We start from the raw sequence: 16,616 nt of genomic DNA on the forward strand, positions 1-16,616 counted from the left end.
CATGTTTTCCTTGGCATATAAAAGTGAAGTTCTTGTTACCTAATTATGCATAGTGCGCTGAAGTTTTATTCATTGCAAGCTGGTTTAAAATTTGGTCTGCATCAGACAAAGAATTCTGTGCTGCATGGGACTGATGACATCGCAAGTCAGAGTTAACCCCACCAGAGCTCCTCAGTTGCTAGTCCCCAGTATCAGAGACCTCGGTATCTGCCAAAAAAAATTGACAAATGGAGACCACCACAGCAGTTTGAGGACCCTGGTTGACCCTTACAGTTAAATCCGTGTCTAAAAGAAGGGTGGACTAGCCCATGGAGGGGAGGAAACATTCCATTTGCGCTGGGATCAAAATTGTACTGGCTACAATTGTATTTTAAAACATAGTGGTTGCTCACAAGATCTAGCATGTTTTCCATGATCAGTGTGGACAGTGACTTTTTTGTGGGGGAGGCGCTAGGGATGGTGTTAAATTATGTTATAAATCCCATTTTATAGGGTCCACCTGCACTGTGAAACCTTCCATGTCACAGCAGAGCAGTCTAACACGGTAATTCTTTGACTGTGCTATAATGCAATTTGGTCTTGCTTGTGTGGATCATAAACCAGGAGCAGTGGCATATTAAGATGTGTATTATTAATAAAGCCTTTCTAGTTCTGTTGCCCTATCCTTCCAAGGATCACAAAGTGCTCTCCAATCAATGAATTAACTCTCCCTAACACTTCCTGTGAAGTGATAAGCCCCATTTACAGATGGCGTAACTGAGGCACAGAGTTTAAAATGACACCAATCAAGTTTGCACCGAAGTTGGGTACAGGATGTCTGTTTTCTCATTCAGTCCCTTTCTTTATCCTCTAGCTTATGCTGCATGTCTTTCAACTGACTTTTTCCATCCTTGTGCATTTAACACATGTGTTCAAAAAACAAACAAACAACTGCTACTACTCTGGGGACTCAAAAGCTGCTGCCTTTTTAAAATCTCAGATGCGGATTTTAAAATAAAGTTCAGCTGCACTTGAAAATGGGTGAAAAGCACGGTCTGCTTTTAATGTGATCATAGCAAAATTTACGCCATCTCCTCTTTACTGTGAGATCATCCCAGAATTCACTTTCTGCTTATGGAGTCTGATCCTCCCATTGCAGCCATCATGCACGTTAGTGGTGTTTAACTTGCATGGTCTTCTGGAAGAATTGGTGCCCAGACCTCCGGAAGTAATTTTAAAAAAGTAAGAAATAAAATAATAATTGCATATTACAAAAGCTCATACAAGACTTGCATGAATGTTTTATGCTCTTATGTCGTAGAACAACTGACTTTACGGTTGAATCGGTCACTATAATCCTGAAATCAGCACACTTCTGTTGACCAGGTTTTGTGTGTGTGGGTTTAAAAGGGGTTAATTGGTTTAACAATTAGAAGATCATTGTGCATGTAATGGCACCACTGTGATTTTTGTTTATCCAGTACCCATTATTTTTACAGCACAGTATAAATAGAGACTAAGGTCCTTGCCCCCAATGCTTACAGTCTAGTTTGTCCTGATCCAAGTGAGAGTAACACACAGTAGGGAAAATGAGGAGGGAACCGATGAAGTTGACAATAATGGGATCACAAAGGGCTTGTCTATGTGGGAAGTATAGCCAACTTAACTATTGGGGTGAATTGAACGTGCGTGAGTAAAAGCACATTAAACTCTCATTCAGAAATAAAGTTGTCTTAGGCCAGATCAACACTACAGACCTATATCAGTATAACTATGTTGCTCAGGTGAAAAATCCACACTCCTGAGGGACATAGTTAGCGTCCTGCCAAATTCACTGTCAATTTTGGTCAGTTTCACGATCGGAGGATTATAAAAATTGTAAACTTCATGATTTCAGCTTTTTAAATCTGAAATTCCATGGTGTTGTAATTGTAGGGGTCTCAACCCAAAAAGGAGTTTGGGGGGGGGGGGGAAGGGAGGTTGCTGTACTGCCATCCTTACGTCTGCACTGCTGCTGGCGGCGGCGCTGCCTTCAGAGCTGGGCAACTGGAGAGCAGCAGCTGCTGGTCCGGAGCCCAACTCTGAAGGCAGAGCAGCTGCCAGCAGCAGCGCAGAAGTAAGGCTGGCATGGCATGGTATTGCCACCCTTCTGTGCTGCTGCCTGCAGGGCTCGGCCCTCTGTCAGCAGCCACCACTGTCCAGCTCTGAAGGCAGTGCAATAGTAAGGGTGGCAATACCATGACCCTCCCCCCCCATAACCTTTTGACCCCCCCTGCAACTCTCTTTTTGGGTCATGACCCTCAATTTGAGAAATGCTGGTCTCCCCTGTGAAATATGTATAGTATAGAGTAAAATCACCCAGAAGACCAGATTTCACGGGGGGTGGAATGGGGGGGGGGATCAGATTTTGCAGTCTGTGATGCGTTTTTCATGGCTGTGAATTTGGTAGGGCCCCAGACATAGTTATACTGAACCCTGTGTAGACGGTGCTATGTTGACAAGAGAGCTTCACCTCTCGACCTAGCTACTGCCTCTTGAGGCTTTGGATTAGCTACACCGTCGGGAGAAACTCTCGCGTCGATGTAGTAGTGTCATCAGTAAAGTCCAACTATTGGCTACTCAGGCCTCATCTATATAGCAGTGTTACATCAGCGTAATTGTAATCAGCTCACCCCGAAGTGCCTCTCGTCCGCACACAACCTCTTTTTAAACCAAAATGTCATAGCAGTCTTGGAACGGGGGAAGTCCACTTCATGATGAGTGTGTTCATTCCTAACTATATCACTTCTGGCAGTCCCTCCATTACTATTCCACACTGCATTGCTTCACACCTGAATCGACCTGTCTGTGTACCTCTGTGCCCCACCATTGCTTTGGGATCATCTTGTCCTGATGTCATCTCTTCATTGAAATGGTGGCAGGCAGCCATGAGTAATCCTTTCTGATACCAGGTAGTAATGAATTTACGTATCCGATATAGCTACCATGGCCCCCTGTGCCTTTCATGTAGACTCCTTCAGAAGTCCTGGACTTAATTGCCCTCTTTGGAGAGCAGCATATTTAATCCAATCTGGAGAAGAGTCACTAGAATGCAGATATCTACAAGACACTGTCAGAGCAAATGAAGACAAGGGAGCACTCCTGGTGCAGGTCCCATTGCCAATTTAACTATATTTGTATGGAAGCACTTCAGATCACTTGGTTTTGCTAGTGTACTTTCCTTGTTAACCAAATGCACATGCATCATCTTGTTTGTATTAATTACTGCCATGATCACGGCACTCTGCAGTGGGTCCTCTACCCTATCTGATAGAAGTTCAAAAATGGCAGTGGCAAAATTAATGAAAGCCAGGATATGAATCATGGGAATTTTAGTTTGACCCTGCCCCCATCAGTCCCAGAATTCCTCTAGTTTCCAGTAGCCATCCCACAATGCCCTGTGAGAAAAGTCACAGAGCTGAGCTGAGGAACATTGCACCATGGGATATCTGCCCAGAATGCTGAGCAGTTAATTAGAACAAGGGTAGAGCTGTGTGGATGCAATGATTAACAAGGAAAGTACCTTAAACCAACATAACAAAGAGGTTTAGGCTGGGTCTACACTACCCGCCTGAATCGGCGGGTAGAAATCGACCTCTCGGGGATCGCGACGGGAGTCGTGACAATCTATCCCCGAATCGACGCTCTTACTCCACCAGCGGAGGTGGGAGTAAGCGCCATCGACGGGAAGCCGCAGAGGTCGATTTTGCTGCCATCCTCACAGCGGGGTAAGTCGGCTGCGATACGTCGAATTCAGCTACGCTATTCACGTAGCTGAATTTGCGTATCTTAAATCGACCCCCCCTGTAGTGTAGATGTAGCCTTAGATGCACTTCAGTTTAACATAGTTAAATCACTGCATAGAGAGCAAACAAACTAGATAGCTGTAATATCATTGTGTCAATATGGTCTCATTCTTTGTATATTAAATGCATAGTAACAATGAAAAGGAAAAGCAACTACATTAGTTGACAGAATATCCATGCCACATACTCCACTCAATCACTAAAAGGACTGTACTAGATGGAAGTGTCTGTAATCTTGACAAGGAAATTTAAGAAACTACTCAGAAATCTTGAATATACCCACCCATTTTAAATGTTCAGATTTTAGTAATAGGGAATTGAATGTGCTCTCTTCAGAAGTATGTTTAGGTGTTGATATAGCTATTGCCTGTATCTAAGGAAGGGAATAAAGAGAATTTGAAACCTGGCTTAAAAGCATTGAGCACGAATCACTTCACATCATAAATGTAATCCTTATTCATTCCATTGGCATTGCTTGTATTGCCTTATTCATAATGAGGCTGTTGAGTGTTAATGGAGGCAGTCTTGGTAATTCCACTGGAATTCTGCATTCCTGCAGCTGCAGTCGAAAGGATAGGATATTAGAGAAGATTCATGACATGGAAAAGTAGAATAGGTCAGTATAAGTAAACATTACAACATGAGATTCAGATCCGTTATTTGCTGCTACTCCATCATAGTTCCCTAAACATGATACTCCTAGCATCAGCACGTGATGACTGGGTCACTTGTGTGTCTTGCATAACCCTCCTCGCAATATTTTGGTTTAATCCTTTTCACAATTCAATGGCTTAAATCTTTCAAAAGTGTAAACTCGGTGCATACAATATCTATTTGGAAAATAAATGGTCTCTGAGTGAGTAGATAGCAAAGATCCAAGAGCAACTGAGGGCTAAGTTCATTTACCTCCAGAGCACAGCTCAAGCAGAGCCTTGAGTGAATTGCAATAATCTTTTTTCCTTTTTAAGGGAGGTAGCACTGGGCAGTGGGCTGGGCACTATACTTGATGTGAAGAGATCAGAGTTTTGTCCTTGTCTCTACCACTGACTGTGAACTTGAGGAAGTTACTTAAACTGAGTCACAGAGTTAGGGATAATAGTGCTCACCCATTTTTTTTTATTTTTATTTTTTTACAATGTTTTGAGATGTGTGGATAAAACCAGAAACGGGGGTGTAAAGTGATTTATGCTATAGAAATAATGCATCTGGTGGTGTGATCAGTAACTGTTTCTTACAGTTTTAAAAAATGGCATGGGTTGAGGGACTGGTGATTTCTTTCCAAGCTGTGCTGTTAGGAGAATGCACCTCCACAGACCAGAACTCTGAAGCAAACCAATGCTCTAAAATAATGTATATGGAGAATCTGGACTTTGTGTTTGCTGTGTTAGATACATGCTTCTCAGATGCTGGAGACATGCAGAGTTTCCCTTTAAATATTAAATATTTGGAAACGTTAGAGGGAAGGGAGAAGTGCAATAGTTAGTTTATTTTGGCGCGATTACTTATTAAAACAAATATGGAGAGACGCTTTCAGGGCAGGGAACACATGGAGGGAAAATATGAAGTCATGCTGGGGTCACTCCTCTTTGTGAATCCCAAGAGCTCTAGTCATGTTTGCATGGTGTGTACCTATGTGATCTGCTGAAGTGTTTTTTTGTTTTTGTTTGTTTAAGAATTAGAAGAATACATATTACATATATTCCATTTTATGTCTGCTGTGGTTTTCAACCTGTGGTCCACGGACCTGTGGAGATCCACAGACTACATCTAAGGGATCCACGAAAGGTGGCTGTTACCATAGAACAATGGTTTTCAACCTGTAGCCTGGAGACCCCTGGGGGTCTGCAGATTATGTCTGATTTCCAAAGGGGTCCACACCTCCATTCAAAAACTTTTAGGGGTCCGCAAATGAAAAAAGGTTGAAAACCACTGGTGTAGAACAATGTAAAAGCATGTATGTATTTAAACAAAGGGAGGTACATCAATGTAGACAACAGAGGAGCCGAGCCACACATGGGTTGGACATACCACAAATACAAAATTGGGGAGAGCAGCAAGCAAAATCATACCCTTCACAAACCTGCAAAGCAAAGCAGAGTTAAGGGTGGGAGAGGCCATTGGGGTTCTCAGAAGTATTGCCCCTCTGTGTAACAATTATTCAGAAAGTATCATTACTTGAGGTCTAGGTATGTGAGTCTATACAACCGTAAATATCACAGTGGTGTCAGAATTGTACGTCCTGGGGAATAATGCCTATTCCTCTCCTGCATTCTACTTAGTGTGGTGAATGGGAATGCCTGCCAGCGTTGCTCCTCTGCACAGGAGTAAAGTTCAAAATATTAGTGTAAAGTGCTGTTGCTCTTTGGCACTGGGACATTGTCCTTTGCCAGTCTGTGCATTCTTACTGCTGTAAATGCCCATATACACCTATGGGGTTATATAAATAATAATAATTAGCCCCTACTTTGTTTTGCGTTTCTTTGACTCTAAGGAAATGCCTCAAGTGACGCTGTCGTTGCTCCCAGGGCAAGGAAGACGTGTTGATTTGTTCTCTGGACATGACTGAAGAAATATGTTAGTAGAATCCTGCTGTTGACCTGAATCGTAGGCAAGTTGGAACAATGAGGGGTTAAGTATGCTGTGGGCGTTACTAGCCTATCTGATGTCATGAAGTCAGACAGCCAAAGCCTGAAGGGGGCCCTTTGTTGGCAGTTTAACGTAAGCAGCTCTGCCTGCACGAAGTGCCTAACGGAGTGAGAGTATGAGGGAAAGAATGGCAGAGTTTTGGAGCTGCCGCAAGAAGTAACCGCTTCCAACTTTGTAGGATTTTTTTTTCTCTCCCAACAAAAGTTAACAAAAGGGGAGCAAAACTTGAGTTAAGTTTCTGGGACTGGTACTATGGGCCCTGTGGATTATCTGTCTCTCTGGCTTATTCTTTTCATTATTTTAAGAGTGCTGGATTTTTAGATCTCTTAACGGGAAACTCTTTTTTGTGTATGTGAAACCTAAGGGGGAGGGGAGAGAACACACAAGCCGAAGCCAAACTAACAAATGAAAATGTTGGAGATTTGCTTGAAATTGGTGGGTTGCAAATCGAAAAAAGGACTTTCCTCTTCCTCCAGCTGCTATTTGGAAGGTAAGTTCAAAACTGTGGCTGTTTGAAGTGGATTCTGGGGGAAGTCTTGGCTCCTTTAGGCCTAACAGCTGGATTCCTAAAGTCTGGAATCCCTTTGCTTAGGCCTCTGGTATATTGTGTGACTCTGCGTTGTGAGAGGAGCAGCCAGATTGTGTGGTCGTGGACCTTAACAGAGAAGTCCTTCCTCCACTTTTGAGTTGGAGCTAGAACCGAGAGACTTCTCATTTTCAAAGTTAGCCTAAGCTCATCAGTTTATTCTCATTTACGGGGATGAGGAGAATTTTCATGGTATATGTGGCTCCATGTGTTTTCAAAACCAGGTGATTTTCATTAACTACAGTATACAAAGCGAACATGGCTCTACCATTTATGGTTGTAAAATTTCAAGGGATCATACTGCTGATAAAATAAACAAAGCCATATCTGCAGGCCTTGAATTTAGTTTTGCCTGCAGAAGGGTCTCTCTTTTGGAGGGGAAAAGGGGATGGGGGAGAAGCCACTCTTGAAGTTAAGAATGAAATCTAAAGGAGCCTAGATGCTTGAAAAGAATCTTACATTTAATTTAGATCACCAGAGCTGGTTGAATACTGCAAAATATTTTCTTTCAATATTCAGTTGTATTGTTTTAATTCATTTTGATCAGACCCGTATGCCTTTTGTGTTTGCTTTCCTCAAGAGTTCATGCAACTGAGTTTCGCTTCCACGAATGCTCATGGAAAGCGAATTTCCAAGTCACATGTATAAGTATTTGTGGAAACCTGAATTTTAAATTTGTATGCATGATTAGATAGAGAGGATTGGCCTTGTGGTTAAGGCACCAGATTGGGAATTGAGAGATCTGGTTTCCTGGCTCTGCCACAGATGTCCTGTGTGACCTTAAGCAAATTACTTAATTCCATCTGTAAAATAAGGATAACATTGCTTTTCTTCTATCTTTGTCTGTCTTATTTATTTCCGTTATAAACTCTTCAGGACAGGGACTGTCTTTCACTATGTATTTGTACAGACACCAGTGCAGTGGGTCCCTGATCTTCTTTGGGGCCTCTAAGTGCTACTGAAGTTCAAATAATATGCATTCCAGAAGTATGTTTGTTCACTCATCAAATCAGGGAACAGAAACCAAACCATGTGACTTAACTTGACCAATCACGGCTAACTGTTGCTCGAGAGTCAAATATTCACCAGAGAAATGTTCCCAATTAATTTATAGATGAAAAAAATCACAAAAGACATGAATAATTTCTAATACATCAAATTGAAGAAATTGTGATTTGCTTGTAGATATCTAAATAATAGAGTGCAAATTTGTAAAATATGGTTGCTGGTTCTGAATTACTCGTTCAGCTCTAATATCAGCAAGAACAAGTGGCAGAAGCTTACTTTTCCCTGCTTCTTTCTTTTTCCATCCCTTGTAAGATTTTTTCCCCCCTATGTTAATTAAAAACTATCATGTTGGGAGATCCAGTAGTGGCCAGACTTGGATATAAAATAGTTTTATTTTGCCTGTGTAGACAGGGCCGAACCAGTCTACAGAACTACTAATTCTATGCAATGCAGGTCTGTGCCACTCTTCTTTAATACTGTTGTCATTCATAGACATTGATTTCAAGGCCAGAAGGGACCATTGTGATCGTCTAGTCTGATCTCCTATACAACACTGGCCATAGAACTTCTCCAAAACAATTCTGAGAACATATTATTTTAGAAAAAAATCCAATATTGATTTTAAAATGGTCAGTGACGGAGAATCTACCACAATCCATGGTAAATTTTCCAATAGTTAATTACCCCTGCTGTCAAAATATATGCCTTATTTCCAGTCTGAATTTGTCTGAATTCAGCTTCTAGCCAGTGGATCATGTTACACCTTTCACTGCTAGATTGAAGAGCCCACTATTAAATATTTGTTTCCCATGGTAGGTACTTACAGACTGTCATCAAGTCACCCCGGACCTTCTCTTTGTTAGGTTAAATACATGGAGCTCCTTGAGCCTGTCACCATACTAGATGTTTTCTAATGCTTTAATCACTCTTGGGGCTCTTCTCTGAACTCTCTCCAATATATCAACATCCTTCTTGAATTATGGGTATAAGCACTGGACACAGTATTCCTGGAGTGGTCACACTGGTGCCAAATACTGGGGAAAAATAATTCTCTACTCCTACTCAAGATTACCCAGTTCATGCACCCCAGGACTGCATTATCTCTTTTGGCCACAGCATCACACTGGAAACTCGTGTTCAGCTTATTATCTGCCAAGACCCCAAATCTTTTTCAGACTCACTGCTTCCTGGGATAGAGTCCCCATCCTGTAAGTATGGCCTACATTCTTTGTTCCTAGATGTATACGTTTAGCTGTATTAAAACACACATTGTTTGCTTGTGCCCAGTTTACCCAGAGATCCAGATCCCTCTGAATCAGTGACCTATCCTCTTGACTATTTACCACTTTCCCAATTTTTATGTCCTATGCAAACTTTATAAGGATTGGTTTGGATTTCTTCCAGGTAATGGATAAAAATATTAAATAACGTAGGACCAAGAACTGATTCCCGCAGCACCTAACTGGAAACATACCCTCTTGATGACAATTCCTGGTTTACAGTTACATTTTGAGATCTGCAAAAAGAAGAACAGGAGGACTTGTGGCACCTTAGAGACTAACAAATTTATTAGAGCATAAGCTTTCGTGGACTACAGCCCACTTCTTCGGATGCATATAGAATGGAACATATATTGAGGAGATATATATACACACATACAGAGAGCATAAACAGGTGGGAGTTGTCTTACCACCTCTGAGAGGCCAATTAATTAAGAGAAAACAAACTTTTGAAGTGATAATCAAGCTAGCTCAGTACAGACAGTTAGATAACAAGTGTGAGAATACTTACAAGGGGAGATAGATTCAATGTTTGTAATGGCTCAGCCATTCCCAGTCCTTATTCAAACCGGAGTTGATTGTGTCTAGTTTGCATATCAATTCTAGCTCAGCAGTATCATCATAGGACCTAATCACATCAGCCATACCATCAGGGGCTCGTTCACCTGCACATCTACCAATGTGATATATGCCATCATGTGCCAGCAATGCCCCTCTGCCATGTACATTGGCCAAACCGGACAGTCTCTACGCAAAAGAATTAATGGACACAAATCTGACATCAGGAATCAAAATACTCAAAAACCAGTGGGAGAACACTTTAACCTGTCTGGTCATTCAGTGACAGACCTGCTGGTGGCTATATTACAACAGAAAAACTTCAAAAACAGACTCCAACGAGAAACTGCTGAGCTAGAATTGATATGCAAACTAGACACAATCAACTCCGGTTTGAATAAGGACTGGGAATGGCTGAGCCATTACAAACATTGAATCTATCTCCCCTTGTAAGTATTCTCACACTTGTTATCTAACTGTCTGTACTGAGCTAGCTTGATTATCACTTCAAAAGTTTGTTTTCTCTTAATTAATTGGCCTCTCAGAGGTGGTAAGACAACTCCCACCTGTTTATGCTCTCTGTATGTGTGTATATATATCTCCTCAATATATGTTCCATTCTATATGCATCCGAAGAAGTGGGCTGTAGTCCACGAAAGCTTATGCTCTAATAAATTTGTTAGTCTCTAAGGTGCCACAAGTCCTCCTGTTCTTCTTTTTGCGGATACAGACTAACACGGCTGCTACTCTGAAACTTTTCATTTTGAGATCTGTCAGTTCACCAGTTTTTAATCCATTTAATGTATGCCATGTTAATTTTATATTCAAGTTTTATAATCAAAATGTTGTGTGGTACCAAGTCAAAGTATGTTATATCAACACTATTACCTTTACCAACCAAACTTGTAATCTCACCCAAAAAAATCAAGTGAGTTTGACAAGATTTATTTTCCATAAACCCATGTTGATTTGCATTAATTACATTACCTTCCTTTAATCTTTATTAAATCCCATATCAGCTACTTCATTATCTTGCCTGGTATTGATGTCGGGCTGACAGACCTATAGTTTCCCAGGCCATCCCATTTTACCCTTTTTTTTTAAATTGGCACAACATTAGCTTTCTTCCAGTCTTCTGGACCTTCCCCAGTGTTCCAAGACTTACAGAAAATCAACATTAATGGTCCAGCAAGTGTCTCAGCTAGCTCTTTTAAAACTCTTGAATGGAGGTTATTTGGGCCTGCTGATTTAAAAGTTTTAAACCTTAGTAGTTTCTGTTTAACGTCCTCCAGAAATACTAGTGGGATGGAAAAAGAGATATCATTATCATATAATGAGACTATATAATCTTTTTCCCCCAAATGCAGAACAGAAATATTTATTGAACACATCTGCCTTTTCTGCATTATTATTTGATAATTCTACTATATCCATCTAGTAATGGACCAATACCACTGGAGGGATTCTTTCTGTTCAATATATTCATTCATATATATAAAATAAAACATCATATGGTCCTTAACAGTGCTGGCCATAGATGTCGTCTTGTGTCCCTTTGCTTCCCTTATCAATTACCAACTTCTGATTTATATTAATTACTAAGAGTTTCCCGTTTCTTCCATTTGTTTTATTTATATATAAAATTCATTTTTATAACTGCCTTCACTTCCCCTCTAAACCAGGTCTTTTTTTAAACCAGTCTGGCTGCCTTCCTCAGTTGTGACTTTTTGCTCATCCAGTAAGGTATTCTTAAATGATTCCTAATTATCATACACATTTTTCTGATTAAATTCTTCTTCCCAGCTCAGTTCACTCATAATTGTTTTCAGTTTTGTGAAACTGGCTGTATTAAAGCACCGTGTGTGTGTGTATGTATGTGTGTATATATATAATATAAATAATGTTTGTACTTTATTCTGCTTGGACATTATAAATATGATCAAGGTTAATTTTTAGTTCTGTGGTCAGTTTCTCTTTCTGTTAGGACATGGTCTAATAAAGAGTTGCTTGTTTTGGCTGGAACACTTTTTGAGTTATGAAATTGTCATCTATACTGTTTAAAAAAATCCAAGGATGTTTTAGTACTGGCAACATGAGACCTCCAGCACGTGTCACTCAAATTGAAGTCCCCACGATCACACAGTTTTTTCCCCCTACACATTATAGATGGGTGCATAAGGAGATAGTCATCTTGTTCCCTATTTTGATTTGGTGGTCTGTAGCAGACACGAATACCCTTGTTTTTATGGGAAGACTTGAACAATGTGGTCTTACATGTGTGGATCCAATCAAACCATGTTAAAAAGATGATATGGAAATGTACTGCAGCCTTTGTCTTTACAGTTCCAAAATGGGGTTATAACACAGTTTGACTTGGTGCGCACAGGCAAGACCAAATTGCTATGAGGTGGTCCCCTGATACTATAAATTATGTCTTTACTTCAGTTTCTCTAAAACTGCATCTATATGCTCATTTCCTATAGTGGACTGGGAAATGAGTTTGGAAACAATGTTTAAACACTCTTCCAGCAAACTGATATCTAGACAAATTTATTTCCCAGCCCAGGATAAAGCTGAAGTCAGCATCCGAAGATAATGATGTAAACGAACAAGCATTGCAACTGTAGTTTTAATAATCTTTACTCTTCTGCTGGGACCAAAGAGTCAGGGAATACAGATAGCATCATAATCCTGATCAGTTCTGCATCTCTCTTGAGAAGGGGATTGAAGAGTGGAAATATAACAGCATCATAGGGAAAAAAATAGGATTTGTGCCATCCCTTTCTGAAGCTTAAAGCCTGATCAAGTATTTTAGATACCTTTCAATTCTATTGTAATTTTAAGACGAAAACTACAGCATCTGTTCTATGCTGTTCCATTTCTCTCTGATGGACACACTTGAGCACCAGGTGTGCTGATCCAAACCACAAATTCCAGAGGGACAGGTGCAAAGCATTTGCTTATATTACACAAAGAATGAGGACATCTGTTCCGCACAAGGACTTGATCATTTTGATGGAAGCAACAGGTCCTCACCTGAGCCTATGGTCTAGTAAGACTATCTTTGTAAAGAGCACCAGGAGATAAATATTCCTCAAGGGCCATAAATTATGGACTGTTGCACTTGAATCCTTACAAGCTGTGTGCCATCTTCTATTCCTCCCCAATTACATTGCTACACAGTGACACAAGACTCTTTCCTCCGCCCCTCCGCCCCCGGGATCTTACTGTGCTCTCCCTGTCTTAGCAACCTGTGGAATTATAGGGGAGAAAAGAGAGGAAGCAAGTGGCAGTCTTGTGCTTTCATGACTAACATAGACTATAAAGCAGGGGTGGGCAAACTACGGCCTGCGGGACCGTCCTACCTGAGCTCCTGGCCCGGGAGGCTACCCCCTCCCCCTCGCCCGCAGCCTCAGCTCGCTTACTCCGCTGCCGGCGCAAAGCTCTGGGCGGTGGGGCTGTGAGCTCCTGGGGCAGCACAGCTGCAGAGCCTGGCCTGACCCGGTGCTCTGTGCTGTGTGGTGGCGGCAGTGCGGCACGGCTGTAGCACTGCCAGCCACCAGTGCTCCAGGCAGCATGGTAAGGGGGCAGGGAGTGGGGGGGTTGGATAGAGGGTAGGGGAGTTTGGGGTGGTGGTCAGGGGGCGGGGTTGTGGATGATGGTCGGGGGGGGAAACGGGGTTGAATGGGGGCAGGGATCCCGGGGGGCAGTCAGGAAGGAGGGGGGGTTGGATGGGGTGGCAAGGGGCAGTCAGGGGACAGGGAGAAGGGGTGGTTGGATGGGGACAGGGGTCCCAGGGGTTTGTCAGGAATGAGAGGAGGGGTTGGATGGGGCGGTGAGGGTTCGGGGGCAGTCGGGACAGGGAGCGGGTGTGTGTGTGTGTGTGTGTGTGTGTGTGTGAATGGGGCAGGGGTCCCAGAGGGGCTGTCAGGGAACGGGGGGGGGGAGGGGTTGGATGGGGCAGGAGTCCTGGGGGGGGGAAGGGGAGGGCAGATAGGAGGTGGGGGCCTGGCCACGACCCCCCTCCCCTAACCAGCCTTCCATACAATTTACGAAACCTGATCAGGCCCTCAGGCCGAAAAGTTTGCCCACCCCTGCTATAAAGTCTCATTGGTAGTTGAGAAATAAAATTACCATTAGTTGTGTGGGGAAACAGTTGCAGCCAGTTACATCTGAAGATGCATTTCCTACTGCACTATTTGTAGAGCTGAGTGCACTTACTTTCCAATCTCTTTGCCTAGGATGAGGAGCAAGTAGAGGACTGCTCTGGGAGTCCACCCAGAAGGGTGGCTGTGTTTGGAAAAATTGTGATAGTGCCCACACTGACAACCCCATTTTGTTCTCTCTAACATTACCAGATGCTCAGCAAGGAAGAGAATCAGTGTAATTGTTTTATGCTTGTATTATAGATGCTGTGACTCTGAAACTGCTGTTTTTAAACTAATGAAGGTTAGCTTAAATGTCACATTTTCCCTAAATCTGCGTTGTTTGAATCATAGTCGAACAAAGCTGTTTGGTTTGGTTTTGTAAAGGGATTCTGGTTGAAAACCATATCTAAAATGGTGTGTTGCTAAGAATACCTGGAAAAATCTGACAAACTGAATTCACTTTTCAGCACTGATGCTGTTTACTGTCTGCATTTCTGTCAGCTTGGGTAATGAAAATAGACCAATCGGTTAACTTTAATTTGCAGTTAGTTTCATTTAACTTTATAGTTCTCATGCATTAGCACAATGCTGCAGTGTGTTGCTTGCAAGCACTACAGGGGAATATAACAGAATAAACCTGTATTCATTCAAATTATTAATAAATTCATGAACATATTTTATATAACATAATAGTCATAATTTTTTTTTGTAAAAACAAAGCCTAAATCTTGGACATACTACTGTGAGGAAGTTTACTACCTTAAGGCCTGGTCCACACTAACCCCCCACTTCGAACTAAGGTACGCAAATAACGTAGCTGAATTCAAAGTACCTTAGTTTGAACTTACCACAGGTCCAGACGCGGCAGGCAGGCTCCCCCGTCGATGCAGCGTACTCCTCTCGCCGAGCTGGAGTACCGGCGTCGACGGCGAGCACTTCCGGGATCGATTTATCGCGTCTAGACAAGACGCGATAAATCAATCCCAGAAGATCGATTGCTTACTGCCGGACCCGGAGGTAAGTGTAGACCTACCCTAAGTTGGAACCATTCGCTGTTATTTCTGTTGTGCTCTGTGAATGCATCCGCTCATGTGTTACTACTAAACAATCAGACATGTTGTGTCACAGTGGTCTTGTCCTACAAGACTTGAAGTTGTAGGAGACTTCTGTTATATTGATCATTTAGTTTCTAGGAATGAAGATCATTGAGAGTCTTTTTTGCATGTTTGTGGGTAGGTGGAAGGGGTTGAGTATTGCTTCAAAGTGCTTTGCTCAGTAGGGATGGGCTTAAGCATGTGCTATAAGTAAGCATGTGCTTAAAGGTATTGCTGAATTGGGACCTCTCAGATTTTTCCTTGTTTGATTAACTAAGTAGTTCTTAAACTAGTTTTAATGCCGATTTCTCATTTGTGATTTAAGCTGGACTTTTTTCTCTCACACACATTCTTCCCACTGGGAAGACAAGGAGACTCTGTCAGGGAGTATGTCTTCACAGCAAGCAGGACCCTGTGGCCACTAGTCTCAGAACCTGGGTCTACAGATTCAAGTTCATGGGGCTCATGCTACTTCGTTAAAAATTGCTGTGGAGATGCTCAGGTTGGAACTCCGGCTCTGAAGCCGAGCCCGAACATCCACCCAGCTATTTTTAACTCCGTAGCGTGAGCCTGTAGACCCAGCTTCTGAGACCCACTGCTGCAGGATCCTGCTTGCTATGTAGATATACTCTGGGGGGCCAGCCAGTACCAAAGGTACAGATTTTCATGTATCTAGATTCAATACTATAGGATAATGGTGAACTCAGCAATGGACTTACCTGTAGAACTGGAAAGCATGGACTAAATGGAGAGAAATGAGTGGAGTGATCTGAGATAGAAGGATGCCTATCAAACTGAAAAGGTCAGATCTACAAGACCGTAATTAGGCCTGCACTTTTGTATGGCTCTGAATGCTGGCACTGAGGAAGAGACAGGAACAGATCTTGAACACGGTGGAAATTAAAATGTTAACATGCATAGATCGTGTTCAGAACAAATGAATTAAGGGAAGTCTAAAAGTGGTACTAATTATAGAAAAGATGAGGAATCCAGACTTAGAGAGTTTGGACATGTATAAAAAAGATCTGAAGAATGTATAGGAAGCAGGATATTAAATTTAAGAAGTGGAGGGTAAGAGAAGGTTTGGGAACCCAGCTGTGGAGATTCTGAAGAACTGTTTCAAGACCGACTGTAATGGAGAAGAACTCAAAGAGCTGACCCCATATGAATGAGACTAAGGCTATAAGAAGATATTATTCTCGCTAGGAAATATTTTGAAGTGGGAGGAGAAGAAACGTTTGTCATCTGCTCCACCTCTCCCCCTCACCCATCCTTATTTTTGCCAGTTTGCAGAGGCATAGTGAGTACGTGTGCCAATCTGATCTGAAAAATGGAGCGAGTCCATGTCCCAAATTGGGTCTGAAATATTCTTGCTTCCTTTTTTGGAAGGCTGCTGGTTATAATGCTATAAAGCAGAAGCCTTACTTAAACCTGTAAACATTCTCTATAATGTGGAAAACTATTTTGTGCAT

The 16,616-nt window shown here is 42.0% G+C and overlaps 1 protein-coding gene across 2 annotated transcripts in view; it reads left to right on the forward strand.

Moving 5' to 3' along the window:
- The window catches only part of ABL1 (ABL proto-oncogene 1, non-receptor tyrosine kinase), a 120,893-nt gene that overhangs the window by 68,377 nt on the left and 35,900 nt on the right, over positions 1 to 16,616 (forward strand). The window contains exon 1 of one of the 2 annotated variants that reach the window (XM_005293331.4): positions 6,511 to 6,960. The exons of the other annotated variant lie outside the window; for it this stretch is intronic. Coding sequence (XP_005293388.2) covers positions 6,876 to 6,960 — 85 coding nt within the window. The 5' untranslated portion in view covers positions 6,511 to 6,875. Of the gene's footprint in view, positions 1 to 6,510; positions 6,961 to 16,616 lie in introns of those variants that run through there. 2 annotated transcript variants of the gene reach the window in all.

The sequence above is a fragment of the Chrysemys picta genome, chromosome 18 (assembly GCF_011386835.1).
Source record: "Chrysemys picta bellii isolate R12L10 chromosome 18, ASM1138683v2, whole genome shotgun sequence".
NCBI classification, from domain to species: domain Eukaryota; kingdom Metazoa; phylum Chordata; order Testudines; family Emydidae; genus Chrysemys; species Chrysemys picta.